General features: G+C 45.8%; 4 protein-coding genes across 7 annotated transcripts; 1 reads left to right on the top strand and 3 right to left on the bottom strand.

Moving 5' to 3' along the window:
* Positions 1-236: 236 nt before the first annotated feature.
* prr13 (proline rich 13) lies at positions 237-2,088 on the bottom strand. Its single transcript, XM_076025296.1, has 4 exons — positions 1,939-2,088; positions 1,282-1,339; positions 763-1,208; positions 237-576 (listed from the first exon to the last, which is right to left on the bottom strand). Exons 2-4 carry the CDS (start codon positions 1,295-1,297, stop codon positions 529-531), a joined length of 510 nt encoding a protein of 169 aa, XP_075881411.1. The 5' UTR covers positions 1,298-1,339; positions 1,939-2,088; the 3' UTR covers positions 237-528.
* A 2,209-nt stretch (positions 2,089-4,297) lies between these two features.
* Positions 4,298-9,804, bottom strand: LOC142887554 (anti-Muellerian hormone type-2 receptor-like). 2 transcript variants are annotated; one of them, XM_076025286.1, is made up of 12 exons: positions 9,676-9,804; positions 9,093-9,276; positions 8,360-8,554; positions 8,053-8,226; positions 7,361-7,459; positions 6,947-7,017; positions 6,621-6,842; positions 6,135-6,249; positions 5,704-5,858; positions 5,413-5,569; positions 4,783-4,919; positions 4,298-4,669 (listed from the first exon to the last, which is right to left on the bottom strand). In XM_076025286.1, the coding sequence occupies exons 2-12, from the start codon at positions 9,127-9,129 to the stop codon at positions 4,511-4,513; spliced, it is 1,521 nt and encodes a 506-aa protein (XP_075881401.1). In that variant the 5' UTR covers positions 9,130-9,276; positions 9,676-9,804; the 3' UTR covers positions 4,298-4,510. The 2 variants fall into 2 exon arrangements, with proteins under 2 accessions (XP_075881401.1, XP_075881403.1); XM_076025288.1 differs by lacking the exons at positions 9,093-9,276; positions 9,676-9,804 and having other exon boundaries at positions 8,053-8,180; positions 8,360-8,491.
* A 65-nt stretch (positions 9,805-9,869) lies between these two features.
* LOC142887556 (cell division cycle-associated protein 7-like) lies at positions 9,870-13,326 on the top strand. Of its 2 annotated transcripts, XM_076025292.1 has the most exons (9): positions 9,870-9,982; positions 10,086-10,214; positions 10,415-10,768; positions 10,864-10,959; positions 11,132-11,278; positions 11,671-11,814; positions 11,919-12,068; positions 12,631-12,767; positions 12,886-13,326. In XM_076025292.1, exons 2-9 carry the CDS (start codon positions 10,101-10,103, stop codon positions 12,932-12,934), a joined length of 1,191 nt encoding a protein of 396 aa, XP_075881407.1. In that variant the 5' UTR covers positions 9,870-9,982; positions 10,086-10,100; the 3' UTR covers positions 12,935-13,326. The 2 variants fall into 2 exon arrangements, with proteins under 2 accessions (XP_075881407.1, XP_075881406.1); XM_076025291.1 differs by lacking the exon at positions 9,870-9,982 and having other exon boundaries at positions 9,992-10,214.
* On the bottom strand, positions 13,065-20,568 carry sp1 (sp1 transcription factor). 2 transcript variants are annotated; one of them, XM_076025280.1, is made up of 6 exons: positions 20,474-20,568; positions 19,720-19,793; positions 17,130-18,477; positions 16,519-16,660; positions 15,591-15,784; positions 13,065-14,977 (listed from the first exon to the last, which is right to left on the bottom strand). In XM_076025280.1, the coding sequence occupies exons 1-6, from the start codon at positions 20,478-20,480 to the stop codon at positions 14,676-14,678; spliced, it is 2,067 nt and encodes a 688-aa protein (XP_075881395.1). In that variant the 5' UTR covers positions 20,481-20,568; the 3' UTR covers positions 13,065-14,675. The 2 variants fall into 2 exon arrangements, with proteins under 2 accessions (XP_075881395.1, XP_075881396.1); XM_076025281.1 differs by having other exon boundaries at positions 20,343-20,483.
* Positions 20,569-22,572: the final 2,004 nt, after the last annotated feature.

Here is a 22,572-nt window from a genome sequence, read left to right as displayed (position 1 = left end):
GCAAATGTTTCTGACAAAATGTGTCCATTACCATTACCAGAGTACGACACACGAACCAATCTGCATTATTTCAATAGCATATATTTATTTAGAGCAACACATTTACATGAGGCAACACACACACACACAGATAGAGAGAGAGTGTGTGTGTGTGTGTAATGTTTATTATATGTTTATGGACAAAAATAGCAAACACACATACACACACACGTCGATTTATTAGAGTTAGATCAATATTGGGTTATCCCAAAAATTTAATGCGGATTGCAATTAAAATAGAACCATATTTAATAGCCATTTACTATTGTTGACAACATTTTTAAGTATTTATTTTCTCCGGAAAAAAATACCATAAAACAATATATAGGTCTCAAAGAGTGTGCGCTTAGTGTCAGTATTGTTTAGTTTGAGAGAGACAACAGGTTTTTAAACAGATCTCTGACATAAATCCCTCATTGGTGTTAATATTGTTAACAGTAGGCTTGGAATGGTGCATTTCTATGAAATCCTTGTCTTGAACTGAAGGCCTCAGTCCGAATCGCTGCTGCTGCTGCTGCTACTGCTGCTGCTGGAGGACTGTGGACACAAAAAGTTTGTTTTAAAAAGTGAATTGAATGGCTTGATGGAACAGAAAGTTTAAGGAATGTTTCTTGCAACCAAAAACTAACTTCTGACAAACTACTGTTGTTCTCTTTAACGGTTGTTAACTGCTAAAGAGAACAGATGAATACGCAACATACTGGACGTTTAACATTAGCTTACTTTGCCATGTTTGTGGTGGTCATGTTTGTGGGCTTTGTGGCCTTTCTTCATCTTCTTCATCTTCTTCATCTTTTTGTTGACTTTTTGTCCACCCATGGCCATCCCCATTCCAGCCACCCCTCCAGCTAAGGCTCCATGCATTGGATTGCCACCTCCATGATGTTTTTTGTGGTGACCCCCCTTTGGAGAATGTGGGTATGGACCAGGGTGAGGACCAGCAGGAGGCACTCCTGGATATAGCCCTGGAGCCATAGGATAGGGCTGAAGTCCTGGTGCTCCATAAGGCATCGCCCCCGGAGGTGCATGGGGTCCCATGGCTGCTGGGTTCATCCCAGCTGGATACTGACCAGGGTGGGGGAGCCCCCCTGGCACAGGTGCAGCTGGGTATGCAGGGTTGTAGCCAGGGGGGTATGCAGGGTTATATGGGCCCGCTGGTGGGGGAGGACCTAAAATATACATTATACCTCTGAGATACAGTACACCAAACGTCCTGTTGACTAGAAACATTCCCGACTCTACCTTGATTTGGAAACATGATGACGTTATGTGAGCCTGTCAGAACACTCCTGCGAAAACCCTAGAAGGAACATTTGAAAAGAAAATGGAAATATAGTTATTTCAGGTATGTTCATTGGAATTAAAGTGGACATTCTACAATTGATAAGCAAACAAGTAAACAACAGCACACGTGTAGGCTAGACAACAACAAAAAAAAAACGTTTATGTTTATTATTATTATGCATTTTGAATACTTGAGTCGGAAAAGGTTGTCAGTTATGTTTGTACAACATAAACGATTTACAAACAAGTAAACTCTCAATAAAACGCATTTGGGTTTCTGACAAGTTCAAGTTTCTCTCGCTTGTTTATCTCACGTGCGGAAAAAGCAATCACGATGCGTTGGCCAAATAATCGTAAAACAATCACATAAATCTCTTTAATCCTGGTCGCGGATGGTTTAACTTGACTTCGAAATCGCGGCCGCAACAACCACAGTTTAATGACCGCCGCTCCTTCTAGGTGTACTATTTGCACAGTGACAAAAACAATGCGGATCCACGGCATCGGGTTCCTCCCCCCCCCCCCCCCCCCACATTAGTAATTATTATTGTGTACAAATTCAGAAAGATTTGTTAACACGTCCACCCACGTTTGATGACACTTTCGAAGCCTTACCTTGAAGTCGTTGCTCTGCTTTGCTTAAGTTTATGGCTCTGTCCAAGGTGCGTATGCCACTTCCGCATTGAGGCGCAGAAGGAAACCACGCCCACTGTTACACAGACTGCGTACTGGACCGCATGACTGGGCAGATGGACGGATACATGTGAACTCACGATGACGGACGTCCTTCCCTTTGTGCTGACAATGATAGAGCTTTGATGCGTTTCTCTGCATTTACTTTTAGAAGCGCTTTAAAGGGAGCGATCTCCATGACGCAGGTTTCATTGGTATGACTCATGTTTTAACTTTGATCAATAGAAATAGCGATGGAAAAATAAAAAACAATCGATGGCATCATGGAAAATGTGTCACCAATTTGTTGAGCCGATGAACGTTTCATAGCAGTGAAGTGAATAAGAACACTTTTACTTTTGACGGTACAAAAAAAAAAATTCTAAATAACAAACTTTAGGTATTGCCACAAATGTATGGACATGAGGCAAATTGGGAAGGCTAAACTGTGAGGACGAATGGTTATTTATTTTGTTCCCCAGTGATAAAATGGCAACTTTCAGGCTGTACCAACCACCGGCTCCAGCACCACCTGCGGCTCTGAGTGCAGGAGAAGCGGTAATTGAAAAAAATACAAAATAAATCAAGGAATATTTAAAAAGAGTTTATTGAATGAGACTATTAAAATGTACATGTACATTGCTCCTCTATGTAAAACATTAACACTTGAGACGACAGCTTTGGTACATGAATGTGAATCATATAAGTACCAATGTTGCGGTCCCCCCCCCCCCCCTAGATTCCTTGTTAAAAGTTACAAGGCTGATTTTTTTTCTAGTACAGGATTAACAATGATTTGGAAGTCTTTTCTTGAACTTGACGCCTCAGTCAGAGTCGCTGCTGCTGCTGCTGGAAGACTGTTGAGAAAAGAATATATTTTTCAGTTGTTAATTTAAATGAATTAAATGTATTAATGAATACATTTAGTTTTATTAGGAGAAAGGTTTCTCTCTTCAAACATGTTCTAATCTTACCTTGCAACCATTGTGCCAGTGCTTGTTAGCCTTGTGTGCTTTCTTCATCTTCTTTTTCAGCTTCTTGTTGGCTTTGTGTCCGGTCAGGCCCATTCCCATCGCTAGTAATCCTCCTGCCACTCCTACACGCATGTGATGGGGTCCTCCATGGTGAAAACCTCTGTGGTGATGCTTGTGGTGACCCCATTTTGGACAGTGTGGATAAGGACCTGGGAAGACCCCTGGAGGTGGCACTACTGGAGCAACAGGATAAGGTCCCCTTGGACAGACAGGATAAGGTCCAGGAGGTGCGTAAGGCATTGCCCTTGGGGGTGCGTAGGGTCCTGGAAACTGGCCTGGTTGGGGGAAACTCCCTGGTCCCGGTGCAACTGGGTACCCTGGGTAAGGAGGTGGTGGGCCACTGGGGTATGCAGGATAGGTAGGTAGTGGTGCAGCTGGATATGAAGGGTTGCCCCCTGGGTAGTAAGTGGGGTTTGATGGGCCCATTGCTGGGGGAAGACCTAAAAGGAAAGATACATATTTATTTATTTTTATAATTTTGACTATTTCAATTTTACAGTGTAGCTCAAACAGATAATAAGTGAATTCTAGAAATGTGAAATCTGCAAATGTTTCCATGGGAGGAAAATAAAGGCTCATCAGATCTTATCTCACCTTGATTTGGCCACATGATTATGTTCTGGAAGTCAAACTCTCCTGGTGTCACACGGATATTCTACGGGAACAATGAGGATATTACATGAAAATACACAAAGTAAAGCATGTGACTGTTCCTGTGTATCTTTGCTGTTTTCTTTGGAGTACTGGCATTTTGTGACTAGAATGAACTTGTTTTTAGTAAGCTTTACTTGATTCTATGCTGTTGAAATGGCAATGAAAAAAAAAAAAACAGAAAAAAATGTTCATTGTCAGGAAATAGTTTCAAAGGTTAAAGACCGAGTTATTTTGAACAATAAGACATCCGCAACGCCTAAAACTACTGGCAGTCTGACAAAACACTGTTCTGCAGTCTGTATAAAACTTTAAATTACATTTACATCAGAAACATTTGAAAACTGAACAAGAATCTATGGACGTACCTTGTGACTGCTTTCAGATCTGGGAAAGTTTATATGTCTCTGATAGGTTTCAAGTTCTGTTTCGCTTCCGCATTGAGCTGCGAGGCAGAAGCAAAATATGCAAAAGGAAGCCACGCCCACTTCTGCGCACGTTGCGAACAAACTGGTAAATCCAGTAGTCTCTGTGTGGAAAGCTGATCTCAATGTCTTTGTTGAAGAGTGCAGTCACACTTTGTTGACTCATACAAAAACCCATGACATCACGGAACAGTGTTCACCTGATGAATTCAGCCGACATTTAGGCTTTTATTTGATTACACATGTGAACAAAAATATTAACACATCGTTGTGACACTGGTATCTAGTCTACATATTGAGATTACAACTTTTTATTCATCTAAAAAAACTAAGCCAAAGAGGGAGCATTTGGGCTACCTGAGCTGTCCTAAGAGAGGAAAATGTGCTTTTAAAAGTCATCTTAAGTTAAACAGTAGTGACACATTGTGAGCAGTGTAAATGCCTCATAGACACATTGGTGCAAGACTGCAGAGAAACCAATCTGTTAGCGACACAGCGAGCAGTCAGGCGAGCCTCCGGGTCGTAGTCCCAGCAGTCTATCAGGATCTCCTGCAGCGCAGATCCCTGAAATTTGTGGAATGTTCAGTTGGTGAAATCATAAACTGCTCTCCAATCATTTACCTCACCAACCACTCCACGACGCACAGTCAAAGCCGTGCGGGGCGATGTGAGGATACCTGTGCCAGCTGCTCCCAGTCTCGAGGGATGGAGGGTCGCTTTTCCATGTCACACACGTGCACAATGAGCCTGTCCATGGTCACAGTGGCTCCCAGCTCAGACTCATAAGGCAGCAGATGCTGCGGAGTAACGTTGCCTGCGGGAGCACAACGTCATAAGCTAACTCTTATGGGCATTTGGCAGAAGGATCTGAGCGGTGACGCCTCAACAGAAGGAAAAATACATATCAGAGAAACAACAGCACAAATTAAACTGACTCATTAAATGTTCATTGTTTTTTTTTTAATTTTGTTACTATGTTTTCTTTAGAAAACTATTTAAAGATGTTGCTTGTAACACTGTCGGCACTAATCTGTCTACAAGAAGTGTCCACTGTCCTCTGCTGTTCTGGATGGTAAATGTCCTGTATCCAGGTCTGACGCTATAATTTGCACGTTGACAAATAAAATGTTGGTATTTGCACCATCAAAATAACCATACAGCCACACTGCTTTTGTTCAGCAAACAGAAAAAGATTTCAGCCTTTTGTACTGTAAAACAGCTGCATTATTTGCCTCCATCAATAATTTAAAAAATAAATAAAAATGCATGAATAAGTAAACGTCATGCATCCACTTAAGCAAGTTTACCTTGAAACAAATCTGAGCAGCGCATCCAGATCTCCCACAGCAGCAGTGCCAAAGCGTAGACGTCACCTTGCAGGAGATAAGTGCCGTTCCGCAGATTCACAGACCCCTGCAGGATCTCCGGGGAAATGTAGCGCAGTGTTCCCCACTCAGCGTGAGCCTGCAGGTTAGGAGAAATGTGGTTGGGTTGTGGTTTGAATGCATCGGATTCGGCCACTTTGCGGTTTTCATTGTGGTGCACGCGCAACAGAATCTCAATGTTTCTCAACAGACGGTTGCATCTCAGACACGCACCGACATGTTTTTTGCGCAGCTCTGCTTGTGACTCCTTGAAAAAGAATGCACAACAGCAGAAGATCCAAAGTCACACAGGGCACAGGTACCATCTGCTCTCACGAGCACATTTGAGCTGCTCAAGTCTTTGTGGGCCACGGGAGGCTTGTGGGCATCTGCAAGAAAAGACACATCTCTGAAGAAATAGCTGACATGGGAAAAAGATGTTATGAAAAATCAAACTTGAGGAATCTACAACTTGTTTAGTAAATTTAATATTAAGCGGCAATCGCTTATCAGCCAATCACATCCAAGCAACTCAATGCAGTGGGTTTTCTACTTTAGCGAACAAACCACAGTGGTGATCACAGCAGCAATGCACCACATCATGCCGAGACGCAGTCACACACGAGGCTGCGTTCACAGCTGGTTCATAATATTCCGAGCAGTACCGTGTTTGCGGAGGTCAGAGTGGAGGTAGGAAAGTCCCTGCGATAAAGACTGGCACAACTTCAGTGAGGACATCCAGTCGATGGTGTTTTCTCCCAAAAAGGAGTGAAGAGAACCCTGAAATCAAAGGAAGGCACTGAGTCATGACCCAATACCGGACGAGTAGATAGTTAGGTGGCCTTATTTTACCAGTAAAGTTCGGCATAAGGGAGCATCAGGGACGGTTTAATGAAGAATACTTCAAATACATAGGTTTTGATTATGCTTTGTACATTTCTTTACTTTGTACTTAACATTAAAATATTAATCACAGCTTCTTTGAACTCATTTTAATACAATGATAAATTATGTCTTTCCTTCAACAGTTTTATTTTCTCTTTCTTCTTATCCCATTGTTGTAATCTATTTTCTGAAACAATAAAAAAAAATCAATTGAACAAAATGTCCAAATTGTTTCTTTATAAAATGATCAAACAACGGCCACTTACACATTCAGCAAACTGCAGAACAATCAGCCAGCTTTCTCCATCCTCTTTTCTCCCACTTCCCAGGAAATCAATGATTCCAGAATGCTTCATTAAGGGAAGCTCATAAACCTCCTTCTCTGCAGTAAATATATGTTTCCAACCCGCAGGAAAAACTTTCACAGCCACAGTGGAGCTGTGGTATGTTCCCCTCCAAACAGTTGCAAAATTCCCACAGCCCACTATCTGGAAAAGGGGGAAAAAATAAATATCCAGGTAACGTCATAACACAAGGATGGAGAGAAAAAACAACAACAACAAAAAAAAGCTGACAATTTTGTCCGCCTTACATGCTGTAGATCAATGTCAGCAGCTTCAATCTGATGGAAGCGCAGCTGGGAGACGACCTTTTGGTTTTTGCCTGGAACAACGGCAGGCAGATGTTGTGGTTATGACTCACTCATTGAAGATAGCATGACGGCACAAAGCAACTTTGAATTAGCCTGCAGGATTCAAGTGCGACAAACAAGACCGGAGTCTGTTTGAAGAGCAACAAGCAAAGCACAGAGGCCGAAGGGAGTGTTTTTGAAGCGATACACTCAAGGTCAGCAGTTGAACAACAGTTGAAAATAGAGGGTTACAAGGCCAAGCTGAGAGATCATGAGAGCTAAATCTGGAATATTTTAAAAGACAATAAAACAATATATATGTGTTAATGTTGTTATTATTATAATAGCCTTTCATATAAAAAAAAAGAAACTTACATTTTGCTTTGAAAAGTCCTTTCCATTTAATGGTGGCGATCATAAAGCAAAGGACAAGCACACTTCCGAACGAAATCAAGGCAATTGTGGCAGTGTTCTCTGAAAAGGGGACGCCAGAGCACCTGTCAGCTCAGTCTGTCAAGAGGACAATTATTCAAAACATTCAAGCGGAAGGATTGTTCTCAAACACAGCAGACAAATTGAGTCAAGCAGAGATACACATCACAGCTATCCAAAGCGTTTCTGCGAAAAATGTCAATTCTTGACATATTCCACACGAATAAATGCCGAATAAATCGCAGTTTATTCCAAAAGGTCGACTACTCTGCAGCGACTGCAAGTAAATGGATGAACTGAGAATTGAGGGGAAAAAAAAGGAGTTTGTCTCAATCTTCAGCTTAAAAAAGATGATTAACTGACTTTGTAGGGTGAATTTAACCATAGATATTTATGAACTTGTGACCAATTTGCAGCAATGCATTTGCATAGCAGTGCAACAAAAGCTCTTTAGTTTTGGTTACATTCAGCTTCCAGTGATTGTGATGAATAACAAGTTTCCATACGCAGGGGTAAACACAGCTGTAAATGTGCAATTGTGCAAATGTGTAATCCCAGGTGTATTTTAATGGCACAAGGTTGTTTCCGCCGTACGATTGATCAGTCATAATTACAACTGGTAGCCATGCTCATACCTCCAGAATTGAACAGGCCGAGGCTGAGCTGAGGCTCGTCCGATTCCGTGTTCCAGGTGATGTTCCCGTTGCACAGGTCTGCGTTGCAAGCACACATAAAGCCAAGGCCATCGAAGCGCATCGTTGCCCTGCAGGTCGAATCAGGACAATGCTTTTCGACCTTGTTATCACACGCTGCAAAAGCGCAGAAGATTCCAAACGTCATACGACGATAGAGACACAAAAACAAGCTGGCAAACCGGCACGTATTTGTCGCCGCAAAAATAAACAATGACGTCTCTCATTCACAATATTTGCCCTTTCTCACCAAGGACGTCAACCTTTGGCTGGCCGTTGACGACCGCGCCGTAGGCCACACAGCATTGCGTGCTCTTGCAGCGCTGCGCCGACCCGCTCACGTTGCCTTCAGTGGCGTACTTGTTGTGGTTCTTGGGAGTCACTTGGAACACGCACCGTCTCTTCTTAGGAGAGGACTGCGTGGACATGCAGGCAAAGATGCACACTGGGAGACGAAGGTTGAGAAGCAGAGGGCAAATAATTGAAGATCGGGTTTAGCCAGCAGGAGACAACTTGTTCTCGCTGCAGTGCACGACTCTTGCGTCCTGTAATTCTTGGAAAGCTTATTGTTCGCAGCTGCACGTATGAATTGTTTGACGTCGGCTTACTGCCTACCTGACCTTGTGATAAAATCATTAATTAGCGTCAGATCCATCCTGAAATGAGTGAACGGATACCATCTTGTTTTTTTTGTCTATTTCTGAGGTGATTCTTTAAAATGTAGTGTACATCAGTAAATACGAGCAAGTCAGCGGGAAAAAAAGGGAAATCCAAGGCACTCCTCTCTAAATATAAAAAGCCTATATACAACTGGTGGGCGAGAGGCGGTTTTTCCTCTCAGAATATTAACACTTTACTTTTCCAGCTGCCATTTACACACAGCATATATCATATGACAACGTGTTGCTATTACACAAATCTAACCCTGCCTGCAATGGATTCTGCCAGTCAGAAATAGTCAAGAAACATCAAGGTACACTCACCCACAGCCAAAGTCAGCCACTGTTGTTGCAGAACCATGGTCAACCCTGAGTGCAGACAAGCCAGGCAGTGAGTGAGTATTTATCAGTCCTGGGAATGCGAGAGGAGTTGCCCTCATTTCCCAGCATCACTCCCACTGCCACACACCTGCACACCACCGCACATAATGTTCATGTGTCTCATGCACTGTGGGAATTCAGAGCACTCAACATTATCATCTGCACAACCATAACGCGCATTAGAAGAACAAGAAGAACATGAAGACTGTGGTGTCTGTGTTTACTATTGAGTTTTTGTTTTCAAATACTATGAAGTACAGTTTGGGTATTCGAGAAATAACGTCAGACCACTTAACTGTTTCTTGAATCTTGATTAAAATAAAAGTGAATTCACAATAAATAAAATAACCTAGTTTTTAAATGTTTGGTGTTTTTTTTTTAGTCACCAACTGAACAATGCACTGAACTTTAGCTATGCTAAGCTTTCACGTCAATTACATGGATGGGATTTATTATCTGAAAACGGCATTTCAATAAATACCTTATACTGACATGAACTTATACATTTTAAAACAGAGTGCAACACCTTTAACGTCTCCTTTTGAGATTTGCTTTGACCAGGAATTAAGACAGGCTAACTGACTGACTGACTGACTGACTAACTAACTACACATTCAGTTCCCTGTTGTGGTTCATCTGTCACAATTTCCGGCCTAGAGCTCCAAAAAAAGAAAGAAAGAAGAAGCGAGCCCTTCCTTCGCACTGCCACACCCCTCAAAACCAGCGCACCTTGCGCACCGACGCGTCAGTCGTTAATTAAGTGGCGGAAGTTTCGCTTGGATTTCACAGAATCAGTGCTGTCCTCCAAATTCATCCCTGTAAAGAGCTCCCCGGTATAGTATGCTAGCGTTGCAATGAGTAACCACTCACATGCACTGAGAAATGAGCTCATTTAGTGGCCGCCGTGTTGACTCAATAAATGTTGTCATTCTCCAGGTTGCCCTGGCTGAAATGCAGTCCAGTGCGAGGCAGTCGGCGCTGGCTGAGGTTTTCGAGGAGGACTCAGAACACGAACGTACATTTTACGGGTTTTCGGACAGCGACATTGACGGTGACGGCCACCAGGTGGGTCATGTTTAGAAATGCACTGAGAGCGGAGCCTATGGTTTGCTTACAATTTTTTGGTTAATCATACTGTGGTGTTTTTTTTTTGTTTGTTTGTTTGTTTTTAATTTATTTTTAGCTTTGGATGAACTTCATTTTGCGGTTAAAACAAACAAATTGTATTGTGAAAAGTAACAGTGATCTTTATTTGAGTCCGGCAGAGTTCTCCAGTAGAAGATGAAGACCTGCCTGAACCCTCATACAAAGGGAAGAAAACCAAATCTGGTGCCTTCTCCTTCACACTGAGGGTGGCCCTGCGCCACAGGCCCTCCAGCCAGCAGGCCACCGATGAAGAAGAGGATGACAAATGGGGTGGCCCAGAAGCAGAAATGGAGAAAAAGAGGGCAGGGAAGTCCTCTCGGGCTATGAAGATGAAACGGGTTAAATTCGAGTTGGAGGAGACGGCAGTGAGTCAGCCGTCTCCTCCCAAGGAGTGTGGGTCTGACTCGGCAGAGGACGTCCCTGGGTCGTTTCTGGCCAAGAGGGAGCAGAACATCAAGGACAACAAAGCGATGGTGAGCTGCAAATGCAGTGGGAAGCCCTGAGATGGTCTTCAGAACTGCAGCTGTGAAAAAGAGCAGCCTCACTGGTGTGCTTTTCCTGTTTTTAGTTGGCTCAACTGATGGCGGATCTGCATAAGATGCCAGGAGGTGCAGGGTTTCTGAAGAAACAAGCAGAAGGCCAGAAGACCAAGGAGAAGCGTTCCGTAAGTGCAATTGGATAACAAAAAAAAAAATTCCAATGGACTAAACGCCAGAAATGGCAACAAAAAAAAAACAAAAACACGGCGACTGTCACAACAAAGGCCTGAAGAAACAGATGATTACAATCGTTCGTTTTGACATAAACATGTGCTGAGGTGCTTTGATCGCCCGCAGTGTCCGCCTCGCTCAGGGGGAGGCCCCAGGAAGAACCCTGAGCGGGCGTCTCGCAGACAGACCCGCTCCATGTCGGGAGTGGAGCATCCCCAGGCAGCACCCAAAGAGGAAGAACTGGAGCTGTGCCTGGAGGAGGAGCTGCTGGAGGTCGCGTCTGCCATTTAGTAACTCATTGAGAAAAAATTGGAAAAGAAAATAATCACACGCTGCAAAGCACTGTCACAATTTAAGATTTTGTTACAAAATGCTCCTCAGTGACAGTAAAATCAATTTCATTTTCAAAGTTTGATGGGATATTGTTTTTGCCGTTAATGCATGCAAAACAGCGCTATTATATATTGTAAATGATTGCGTATATTTACTTGGGAAATCAATTTCCTCAAACATTGCTTTGGAAAAACATTGATTCTAGAATCTACCATAGGAGTGGCCGCTCTGATAAGAGTTAACGCACAAACCCCTTCTTTCTTCTGCATGTGCTGTGAGACAATTTCATGTTCCATCACCCCCCTCTACTCTGAACTGGTTTTTGTTTCCAGGTGCGGCATGCCCCCCGGCGCCGTGCTGCACCAAGGCCTTCCCAGGGCAAACCGCACACGATCCGTCCCGTGGAGGACATCACAGAGGATGAGCTGGAGCTGGTGGCCGACAACATGACTCATAAAATATACAACAGCGCCACAGTGAGTGCCGTATACACACACCCCGGTCAGAATCAACCTCTCCGTCGCCAGCGCTGAGATTTTCGCGCTTATTATTATTATTATCGCATTTATTATTTCCTCAGGGCTCCACTTGCCATCAATGTCGTCAGAAAACCATCGACACCAAGACGTGCTGCCGCAGCGAGGGCTGCCGCGGGATTCAGGGTCAGTTCTGCGGGCCGTGTCTGAGGAACCGGTACGGGGAGGATGTCAGAAAGGCGCTGCTCGATCCGGTCAGACTCCCACACACACACACACATGCGCGCGCACACACCTGCACACCGTGGTGCGTGGTCATTGTAGTCTCAAGAAAGATATAGAGTTGAGGCTAAAGGACCAACATGGTTGTCCGACACTTTGCCATTGTTATTGGAATCAAACTACTTTAATCGTCCTCAAGGGGAAATTATTTTTTGTTCCAACTCCAACTTAACGTGTCCAAGTAGAAACAGAGAGCAAAAGTTGACAATAAGAAACATATCTGGTATTAAGCAAGAAACACATCAAAGTAAATACAAATTGAAATTAGCATACATATAAATAGTAAGTCTCTATCTATCTATCTATACGTGTATATATGTATATATATATATATGTGTGTTTGTATATATTTGGGTATATATATGTATGTATATGTGTGATTGTGTATATATAGTGTGTGTGTGACAGGTTACTGTCAGTCAGGACTGGATCAGACGAACAGTAAATTCACTCTCACTTGATTTCTCATTGAGGGGTATAAACACTTCTACGGGTCACAGAACTTGGTTTGTAGTTGTTGGCCTCTCTCTGCAGGAGTGGACATGCCCCCCCTGCAGAGGCATTTGTAACTGCAGCTTCTGCCGTCAGCGGGACGGCCGCTGCCCGACCGGCATACTGCTCCCGCTGGCCCAGTACCACGGCTTCTCGGACGTGCACTCCTACCTCAGCAGGTGGGACGGGCGTCTTCCGACGTGTCAACATTGAAAGTTGGCCTCTGACAGCTGATTATTTCCCAGCTCGAAGGCCAAGCGTTTGAGCTGACGAACCGTGTTGCCGCTCTGCCCACAGCCTCCGCAGCAAACTGAAGAGCGACGGCGACGACAGCATGGAGGTGTGACGATCAGCTGGGGAGACGGCCGTTTTAGCCCCGCCAGTGGTTTTAGGTGTTTTCTAAATGTTCCTACCTGCGATTTTCAACGAATAAAGCATAAATGAGTTTTCTACAAAAAAAAAACCCAGAGACCACGTATATTAATGATTTTAATCCAGCTGTTGGCATTTACAAAATATAAAATCCCTTATTTAAAATGGGGCAAAGAAACAAAAGCACAAATTAAGCGCACTTGTTGTCCACAGAACTTAATCTACAGCCTCCAATGAGAGCTTTTTAAACATGTTTTCAGACATCATTCAAGTTACATTTTTCCTTAGGGAGTAGTAAAGAAAGATAACCTCAACAAGCATCTTTTCAGGAAAAAAAAAAAAAAAAAAAAAAAAGTTTGACCTTAATACACTTTACAACTTCCATTCTTGGACGAGAGAGGTTTGCCTCGAGCTGGATCTGTTCCAGTTAGAACATGTGCATTACAAGAGTAAAAATGACGACGGTTAAACCAAATATAAACTCTGTAGTTTTGATTATAAAACAAGTATGAAACTTTGGTTTTGAGCTTACATATTTATGTGGTTTGTTCTTATTACATGACTACGAAAGAACGCTTTACCCTGACCAGCTGCGTCTTTTAAGAAAAAAACATTTCCGCGGATAGAAATCAGCGACTGATGGGACCGTAAGGCAAAGTCTCCGGCGAGAGGTCGACCACAGATAAATACTTGGGAATACTTGGGACTGTCTGGGACGTATTCTACAGGACAGTGAAGGCTTGTAAGTGGACACACTTGATCTACATACATAAAGGAAATAACACAAGATTAAGATTGATTGTGCATGAGAAGGTCATATAACTGAAAGGCAATCTCCTGCAAAAGTGTAAAATAATTCCTGCCTAACATAGTTGCTGTTACACTGTCGAGGAAAAAAAAAAACAAAATATATATATGTACATACAAAATAAAAATAAAAAAAACATTTTGCTATGATAAACAAATCAAAGCTTGATGGCTTGAGTGTGTGTACCTACATCAGAGGCTACAATTAATCTCAGGATTCCATTGTCCTGACGGCGACGTCGGCACAGCGCTGCTCCCACTCTCACCTGCGTTGACGCAGTTCGCCTCTAGAGGTCCCACTAAAACACATTTCACGCTGTTCCACCGGTTATGAGACAGTTGGACTCGGGCAATTGATTCTGTGAACGACGTGAGCCCGCAAAAGAGCGGCCGGCGGTTCTTTCGCCGCTTTCGTCGTGGTTCTGGCGTAATGGATGAATTTAGAAAGTCTGACTTTAGTGTCCTCGCTTAAGTCGAAAAGAAAAAGCTTTCAGAAGCTCGGTACAAGCCACCAATTCAACACCGCCGCTCCCCCCTCCCTCCCCGCCCCGGTTAGTCTTTTGGTGCGATCCCACGACAGGATGGGATCGGAGCTGCTCGGGACCGAGTCCCATTTAGATGGAATCAGATGTGACGCCACAGTTTTTTTCCCCCCCAGCCAGCGCACATTTATTCCACCTCGGGCGTGTAAATGCCACAGTTATATACAAGATGAAAAACCTAAATCTATTCTCCGTCGAGCCGTTACATTCACTTGTGTGTGTATGTCTGCGTGTCTGTGTCTGGGTGTGTGTGTGTGTGTGTGTGTGGGGCGTGTGTGGCGTCTGTTGCTCGTCTGATGCTCGTCTGTGGCTGCCTGTCGTCAGAAGCCCATCGCCGGGCCGGCGAGCCCCGACGTCCACTGTCTCTTAGAAGTTGTTGCCGTTGATGGGCTGGAGGTCCACCTGCATCATGTTGATCCCGCTGCTGGCTAGCCGGGCTATGCTCTCCGCGGACAGGGTCTCCATCGTGACGATGGTGTGCTGGTCGTTGGCCGGGACGACTCCCGCCTCCACTTTGATCCCCACGGTGGCGGCGCCGGTGGGGGCGGTGCCGCCGGCGGCCACGGCCGCCGCCACCTTCTTATTCATGTGAGTCTTGATGTGCTTTGAGAGGTGATCGCTGCGCATGAAGCGCTTGGGACACTCTGGGCAGGCGAACCTCTTTTCCCCTGGAGGAGGGAGGAATTCAGAAAGCTTTAGTTTGACGCTGCAGCGCACTTCCCGGAAAGTCAATATGAAGTTGATTATCAAGACAAGCGGTCAAAAAAAAACAAAAAAACAAAAACAGATGTGATGTGATGCAAAACAAGGGGGCGCCATTTTACATTCTTTGTTTTTTTTTAAATTTTGTGCCGTCAAACTCTAGAGTTGGTCGGGTGTTTCAGCGATGTGAACCGGGTGAATTAGCGTCTCGCTGGTGGCAGAACCTTGGGATTGAAGCGCTGCTGCTTTCAAGATGTTGAACTCGGTCCAGAACGCTGTTTCAAGGGGAACAATGTTCTGACAGAACATGGACCGTCTGGTAGGAGATGGTGCGCTCGCTCCATTCTATCTAGATTTATTTTACGCGGCTCGTCTGTGGCTGCGTCCGTTCTTTACTCGTGCGCCGGCGCTGGAGTCGCATTTAATCTCGCCGCGCCAATGAAAGAAAGGCTTTCTACTTCTTTTAGCCTCTTGCCGGCCGTTTTCTCAGCCGTGGTCTGAAACGTCACAATGACGATTCAGACCATGTTTGCGATAAATAAACAAAATAAGATGAATCCAGTCCCCTTGTCTTTTTACCTGTGTGGGTCCTTTTGTGGCGCTGGAGCTCGTCGGACCGCGTGAACCGCTTGCCGCAGAGGGCCCAGCCGCAGACGAACGGCCGCTCTCCTGTGTGCCAGCGGAGGTGGGCCCGCAGGTGGGACGTCTTGCCGTAGATCTTTCCGCAGCCGGAGATGTGACATATGTGTTGCTTCTTTTTCGACGGGTCAGTGCTTTAAAGAGCAAACGACAGCAGGGTAATATTAGTAAAAAAAAACAAAAACAAATGAGGGTTTAATCATTTAAAAAGAGTTGGCAATAGTGCAATTAATCCACTTTCAATCAATCAGTTCGATGACTGTTGCGCAGTCTACTTTTACCAGAAGCTGCATCATAACACAGCAATCCAGTAGAGGATCATGCAAACAAAGCATTTACACATTACTTTCAAATCACATGACGTTACCCCAAAATGATAAATTAATCATCAGTTGAGTATTTTAGAGAAGCTGAAAATGGATTGATGTATATTTTTAATTCAGTAGTAGGTTTAATTTAATTGCATTTAAATTGTTTTGTGCCTCAGGACTTCAAACACATTTAGTTAAATCGCCTTTGTGATTTTTCAGGCCAACAGTCCAGCCTGATTTAGTGGAGTTGACGTCTTCAAAGAACAAGAGTCGAAAACCTTTAAGTGATAACGGCGAAACTAAATGTGGGAGGGCCGTAGTAGCAGCAGTAATACTCTCAGTACCGTTGAACAAAGTGCAACCTGACTGCTTTCATTCAACCGTTCGCATTCTCTAGAATTTCTCAAAGCACCTTTCGGCACAACACGTACATGACTTGATTCCAAACTATAAAGACGTGTCTTCATTTAGCAACATCAGAGAAGGAAAAACACCAAGCAGAGCTGCTTTCCGCTCTGAGTTGTCAGAGTGGGAAGAAGGCTGCAGTGATGACTGACCGTCCTTCGCCATCCTTGCAGAACGGGCAGGTACAGGCCTCCCGGCGGTTGCGCCGTCCTTGGGGCGGCGGGCTTATGTCCTCGTCGTCCATGGCCGTGCTGTCGTCCAGGCTTTCTCCGCCTGTGTGCAGGGAATGCTCCCCTGTCGTGACGGAACAGAGGCTTTGTGAGAAACTACGGCATTCTGGAAAAAAAAAACCCTCTGAAATCGTGCCTTTTTTTCTACAGCGAGTTCTTTAAGAACCCCTGAGGAAGGTCGGGGCGTTCAAAGGTGCCGTGATAATTTCATAATGCCGCAATGAACATTAGTTTGTGCGCTGCTTGGATCAGCTGATCTCGTGCAATTATTCAAGGCTGAAATAAGCAGAGCGGAGCTGCGACGAGTCAATGAAGACCTAAGAGCGGCCCAACTGGTTTGACCAGAACGCGACTCGCACCGAAAGCAAAAGGAGGACGGGGGTGGGGGCGGTTACTCACCTCAAAAAAACAAATCTGCTTCATTTATTCAGTGAATCGGCAGGCGCTGAGCCACCGTGGGCGTATTTAAGTCACGTGGTTGTAATTTGCAGCAAAAACATAAAAGCCAAACATCTGCAGTAGTGCTGACTGACCTGCGCCAGCGAGGGTGATGGGAACCGTCTGCAGCTGGTGCATCTGCAGCCCGGAGCCTCCCAGGCTGTTGAGGTTTATGGTATGGATGCCCGGGATCTGCACCGTGTTGACGGACACGCCGCCCGCCGCGGCGCCACCCTGGGTCTGTCCGAGCTGGGGCAGCGACTGCACCGGGGCCAGCGTGATCTGAGGTCCGGCGGGGTTCTGGATTTGGATGGTCTGCCAGCTCACCTGACCGTTGGGCCCCACGGTGCGCAGCAGGATGGGGCCCGCGTTTGGCATGATCTGGAGGTTCTGGAGGCCCTCCTGGCTGAGCGTCGGGGCGGCGAACACCTGGCCGCCGCTCGACACGGCGCCGGCCTGGATGGACTGGAGGGACGCGCCGCCCTGGATCACCGGCGACTGCAGGAGGATCTGCTGCGGCTGCTGGCCGTCCCGGCCGTCGGCGTGCATGGGGACGCTCTGCTGGAAGGCCGCCATCCCCCCGTTGCTGTTCTGCGTCTGGGTCATTCCGTAGGTGGCGGCCGTCTGCGTGGTCACGGTGGACACGCCCGTGGAGTAGCCCGCCACGCTGGTGGCGGACACCACTCGCTGCGCCTGCTGCTGCTGTATTGCTTGGTTCCCCGCCATGTCGGTCCCGTCGCTACTCGCGCCGGCGCTGAGGGGCAACAGGGTGATGTTTCCGTTCAGCGACACGGGCATGTTTGCCAGGAACTGCGGCTGGTTTTGCAGCACGCCGTTGCCCAGGCTTATGTTTTGAATTGGAATGGCGCCCTGGAGGAGACTGGGCATGGTGATGATGTTGCCTGCCGCGCCGGCCCTGTTGGTGGCGGCGATGATCTGCTGCCCGTTCGGGGAGGACACGATCTGAAACTGCTGGCCGCCTCCTGCCGCGGCCGAGACGGCGGGGTCCTGCTGAGCGTGCGTCAGCTGCAGAGGCTGGCCGTCCACCGTCTGAAACTGGGGGATGACTTGGTACTGGATGTTGGGCATAACGCCCGATATCGCGGTGAGAACCTGCTGACCGGGCATGGACGGAGCCTGGGCCACGACGTACTGCTGCCCCTGAGGGCCTCCGACGGCCACGGCGGGGGAGAGGACCTGTCTGGCTTTTCCTGCGTCTCCACCTGCCATGGCGCCTGAGGAGTCGGTGGTGACGGTGCTGGTGCCTGAGGAAGCCTGAACGCTCAGAGGGACCACCTGCCAGCCGTTGGTGCTGGAAGTGAAAACGCCCTGGTTCAGGTCTAACTGTTGCTGTTGGTCTGATGGGGAATCGCTCTCTCCTGGAGTGTCAATCCGACTGCATGTTGCTGCCAGTAAGGCGAGAGGAGACGGCTGCTGCGAGTCCTGCAGGAAAAATGAGCAATTAAATAAATACGCACGCACGCACACGCACACACGCACGCGCGCACACACGCGCGCACACACACACACACACACACACACACACACACACACACACACACACACACACACACACACACACACACACACACACACACACACACACACACACACACACAGGATCCAGTAGATCTCCGAACGCAGGAGGAAGTGGGTGTAGAAAAACGATGGACGGCTAGATAAACACATACATAGCAAGAATACGATAAGTATTTAATGCTGCATTTATGACAAGTACGGTGGGCTTTAAAATATTCATAAAGGTGCTTTGTTTTTCATCCCAGACTGTAGTGGAGCAGCCTCACAGGAACGATTCTCCAGGAAGTCTACAGCTCTCTAGAACACAGCATGTTCGACCCCTAGGCCCGTGAGCCCGCTGCTTTCAGGGAGCCTCCACTTGTTTGAAAGGGGGTAAAAACAAGCGGGCAACAAAAGGTGCACAGAAGTGGGTATCGGAGACCTTTTGTGACATCACAAAGGACCTCATTATACTAACAAATTTGTATTGGCACCCAATACCTGAAAAGTGAAGAGAGGAAATATAATAATTTAAAAAAATATATTGAAATCTTTCATTTCCAAGAAAAATAATGATTGTCTGGAAACACAAATATCATTGGAAGAAAAAAAAAGTTTTTTGTTTTTTTTTTAAATTGTGTCAGACCTCATGACTCTTTCCACCCCTCGACTTCTCTCACGATCGCATCTTACATGATGCAAGTCACGCTTCCGCTGGAAGCAGGGCGAGTTTCGCAGGGGCGAGCAGGGTGGGACGGTATGGGAGGGATCACATTTTTTTTTCTTTTCTCCAAAGCATCGGCGGGCTCGACTTTCCCTCCCCCCAAACCCACCCATCTCCCTCCCACACTTTATTTTGCCCTATAAACTGACTCACTCCTCTAGCCACCCCCCTCCGAGGCAAGCCAAATGGGCCGAGCGAGAGGCTCGACAAGTGCCGGGCTTTCGTGGGAACACCCCGTGTGGGCGAAATTTACCTGCCCCATTCTCCACCCCGGTGACATGTGCTCTTCGGAGAAAATCAACAAGCCGCAAAAAGTGCGGCCACGCATGCACAACAGAGCCGCGCGAATCGGAACCGAATTCGCGACACAAAAAACGGGGCAGCGTCTCACGAGTCGACGGTCATCCGATTTCGTAAGAGCCAAGTCCGGCCGCGTAACCTACTTGTGAATTTGTGTTTCTCTTTTGATTGAAGCCTCCGCCGCTCTCCACCGCGGCCATTTCACCCTGATGTTGATCTGCAAAACAACAGTTAGTCACATCTCAGCGTCGTCGCCTCGAAAAAACGTACGTGTGTTGAGAACGGCACCGACGGAATCAAACGGAGTTGGAGCGACGGCGAACAAGCCCGGGCAAACCCAGCATCAGTATGCGTGCGGTCAACTCAACTTACGGAACACGCAGTGGAAGGGGTTTAAGGAGGGGAAATAAACTGAGACAACAGTGGAGAAAATTCTTAACACAACTGCTCGAGAGGCCAGCTAGCTGATTTGCTAAGCTAACATTCCCTCAAAGGTGAAGGAAAAGTGCTAACCCAAAGTGGAGGCTAACGCTACACAGAGCCCGATGTGTATTTTTTTTTAAACACCAGTACACGGAACAACTGAACTAGCACACGGCAATCGAATAAAGTTACCCGCTGTGCGAGTAGGCGTTGTTAATTAAAATGAGAAGTCACGCTGCAGTGGACTAGTTTGCTAGCTTCTTTGGCTAAATAATGTTAGCTAACATTTAAATACCGACAATTAGCAGTTAGTCACTTTTATTTGTTTGAGCAACGATCTTACCAACACGATATCATGCCCACTATCCCGAAAACGTTTTTCGAACCACAGAGTCTTGAAAAGGCGTTGTGACTTAAAGTCGCGTCCAGAACTTTCCTCTTACTTTTCTTACTTCTGAAAAAAAGTACACTTACTGCTCATAATTTGAAGACGGGAGGAGTTTCTCGGGTCTTTTTTTTTCTCTAGTTGACAACTTTTCACAACTTCACAGCAACTTGATGGGCTCCCCCTATGAAGGAGAAAGACGGGTGCGTTCGATTTATGGACCTTGTCAGCCGCACGACTACGCGGAGTGAGTGAGACCGCCATCGAGTAATAACGGCTGTAAAGTGGATAAAAATGAATGCAAATATTCACATTTAAATGTTGGTTAAATTGGGTTGGTTTGGAGTCAAATGTCGAAAACGCCACGAGTTAACATATATGGAATTTTGGCTATTACACAGACGATTTAATTTTTAATAAACATTAATCGTATCAAAGAAATTCCAATGTTATTTCGGCTCGCGATGTCCCGGTGTCAAATCTAAAACAGGTTAATTTAGCTTATGTTGAAAATTGTATTTTGCCATTCAAAGATGCGAAATACGCATGAAAAAGAACCAAGGTACTTGTACTAGAATCTCGAATGGTCTGCTTTGAGAAACTTTGATCTTTTAATTGAAGTTTTTTTTTTTTTTTTTCTTTTTGAAGATTGCGACCAAAATAATCTGCAGAATGTTCTAAAGACATACAATTAACCTAGCAGACATCCTCGTGTGAAGTGGTGGACAAACGTTTTAGGACATCTTTTGCATTTGCGATGTTCTGTTCTGCGCTATGAATCAGTCTTCATGTAATCAACATTTACCAACATGCTCCTTGAGCACTGTTACGTCCAGTTCACAACTGGACATTTCCGCAAAATGAAGTCCCTTGCAACACACGCGTGTGTGCTTCTGATGCAGTCAAACCTTATGAAACAGTAAATCAAAAAGAGCAAATATTTGGTGTGTCTGAGAACCACTTCATTCGCGGCTAGAGAGAAACCCGCGTACGGCCGCACAGTCGTGCTACCCCATGAATAAAATAAACGCACCCTTGCGACAGCTCGTTGTGAAGGATTTCTTGGTTCGACCAATGAGCGAGGCCGTTTCTTCCCCCAAGACTCAGTTAGCCAATGAGATTAGAGCTCTAGTAGATATATGGGCAGAGCCACGCATAGGTAGGTTGTCCCTCTGAACATGACTGACGTCTGGTTATCTGTTTTCCGCGTAAAAAGGCGCCATTAGTACGCATATACGTACACGTACGCTTTCATATTTCCCCTCGCCCCCTGTGTCGTATTGTCTTTTCATTCAGCACTCGAGGGCGCCTGTTTCGCGTTGGCCCCTTTTAGCTCGAAGGGAGGAACGAAGAAGGCGTTTTCCAAACGCGGGTCTTGCCTCCGTGTCCCCGTGGCCACTCCCTGGTGGCGCCATGTGGGCTGGGAAACAGCGAGGCGGCGGGAGGAGTCAGCCATGGAGCACAAGACTCCCCATCGCAGTCAAACCGCGCTGGGAGGAGAAAATTGCCTGCGTGTGGGAGGGCTTTTATTACTGGGATGTGCGAGGGGGCTGTCAATGAAAACGCACATGTGCCCATGTAAACAGGACAGAGGGTGGAGTCCGTCCTCTGGCCAGCACTTCCTCCCCTCAGCTATGTGTGAAGTCAAACATGGTGTTTGACGCGAATCAGTGGCCGCCGAGAGATAAACTTTTTATTTAGGTTCACGCACATTATTCACTAATATGAATAATGCCAACAACCTTGCAAGCATGGGACATAAATTATATGCTGTATATATAATTTGTAAGCGTTAATAAACAATTTATTTCTATGAACGGACCGGATATTAAAATGCTTCCCCCCCCCCTCCCCCGCTCCAAGTGAATTGTTTGATAGTGTGCTTGGCATACCGTTGATGAGGAAACATTGCACCATCGTTTCCTATTTAATTCTCTTCCTAATTTGTTTGTTGCTTCCACCTTCCTTCCCAGGGACAGTGGATTAGCAGAAATGGGCATTTCTGCTAAAAGCCTTGTACAATTCACCTCTCCATGTTGCACTTTTCTGCACTCTCCACGACTTAAACAGAATAACAATTTCATATCAATATGAGGTTTTATATTTATTCAGTGAACTACACAGACATTAAGTGATTAAAATATGATAGTTTAAATAAACAACTAAAAACTGCTGCCAGCCATGTATT

Source organism: Nelusetta ayraudi, unplaced genomic scaffold, assembly GCF_046127955.1.
Source record: "Nelusetta ayraudi isolate G7.1 ecotype Tasmania unplaced genomic scaffold, CSIRO-AGI_Nayr_v1 ptg000017l, whole genome shotgun sequence".
Taxonomy (NCBI): domain Eukaryota; kingdom Metazoa; phylum Chordata; class Actinopteri; order Tetraodontiformes; family Monacanthidae; genus Nelusetta; species Nelusetta ayraudi.
This window is presented reverse-complemented; position numbering and strand designations above follow the sequence as displayed.

Excerpts from the sequence above, each read along its gene's own strand:
- prr13 (XM_076025296.1), bottom strand. Across the intron at positions 577-762 it reads ACCACCACAAACATGGCAAA|TCCTCCAGCAGCAGCAGTAG; the intron begins GTAAGCTAATGT and ends TTGTGTCCACAG.
- LOC142887554 (XM_076025286.1), bottom strand. The coding sequence starts at position 9,129 with ATGGTTCTGCAACAACAGTGGCTGACTTTGGCTGTGG. Across the intron at positions 6,843-6,946 it reads CTGACATTGATCTACAGCAT|ATAGTGGGCTGTGGGAATTT; the intron begins GTAAGGCGGACA and ends CCCCTTTTCCAG. Across the intron at positions 4,920-5,412 it reads CTGCTCAGATTTGTTTCAAG|GCAACGTTACTCCGCAGCAT; the intron begins GTAAACTTGCTT and ends GTGCTCCCGCAG.
- LOC142887556 (XM_076025291.1), top strand. The coding sequence starts at position 10,032 with ATGAGCTCATTTAGTGGCCGCCGTGTTGACTCAATAAATGTTGTCATT. Across the intron at positions 10,215-10,414 it reads TTGACGGTGACGGCCACCAG|AGTTCTCCAGTAGAAGATGA; the intron begins GTGGGTCATGTT and ends TGAGTCCGGCAG. Across the intron at positions 10,769-10,863 it reads TCAAGGACAACAAAGCGATG|TTGGCTCAACTGATGGCGGA; the intron begins GTGAGCTGCAAA and ends TCCTGTTTTTAG.
- sp1 (XM_076025280.1), bottom strand. Across the intron at positions 18,478-19,719 it reads AGAGAAACACAAATTCACAA|GACTCGCAGCAGCCGTCTCC; the intron begins GTAGGTTACGCG and ends TTTTTCCTGCAG. Across the intron at positions 14,978-15,590 it reads CCACAAAAGGACCCACACAG|GGGAAAAGAGGTTCGCCTGC; the intron begins GTAAAAAGACAA and ends TCCCTCCTCCAG.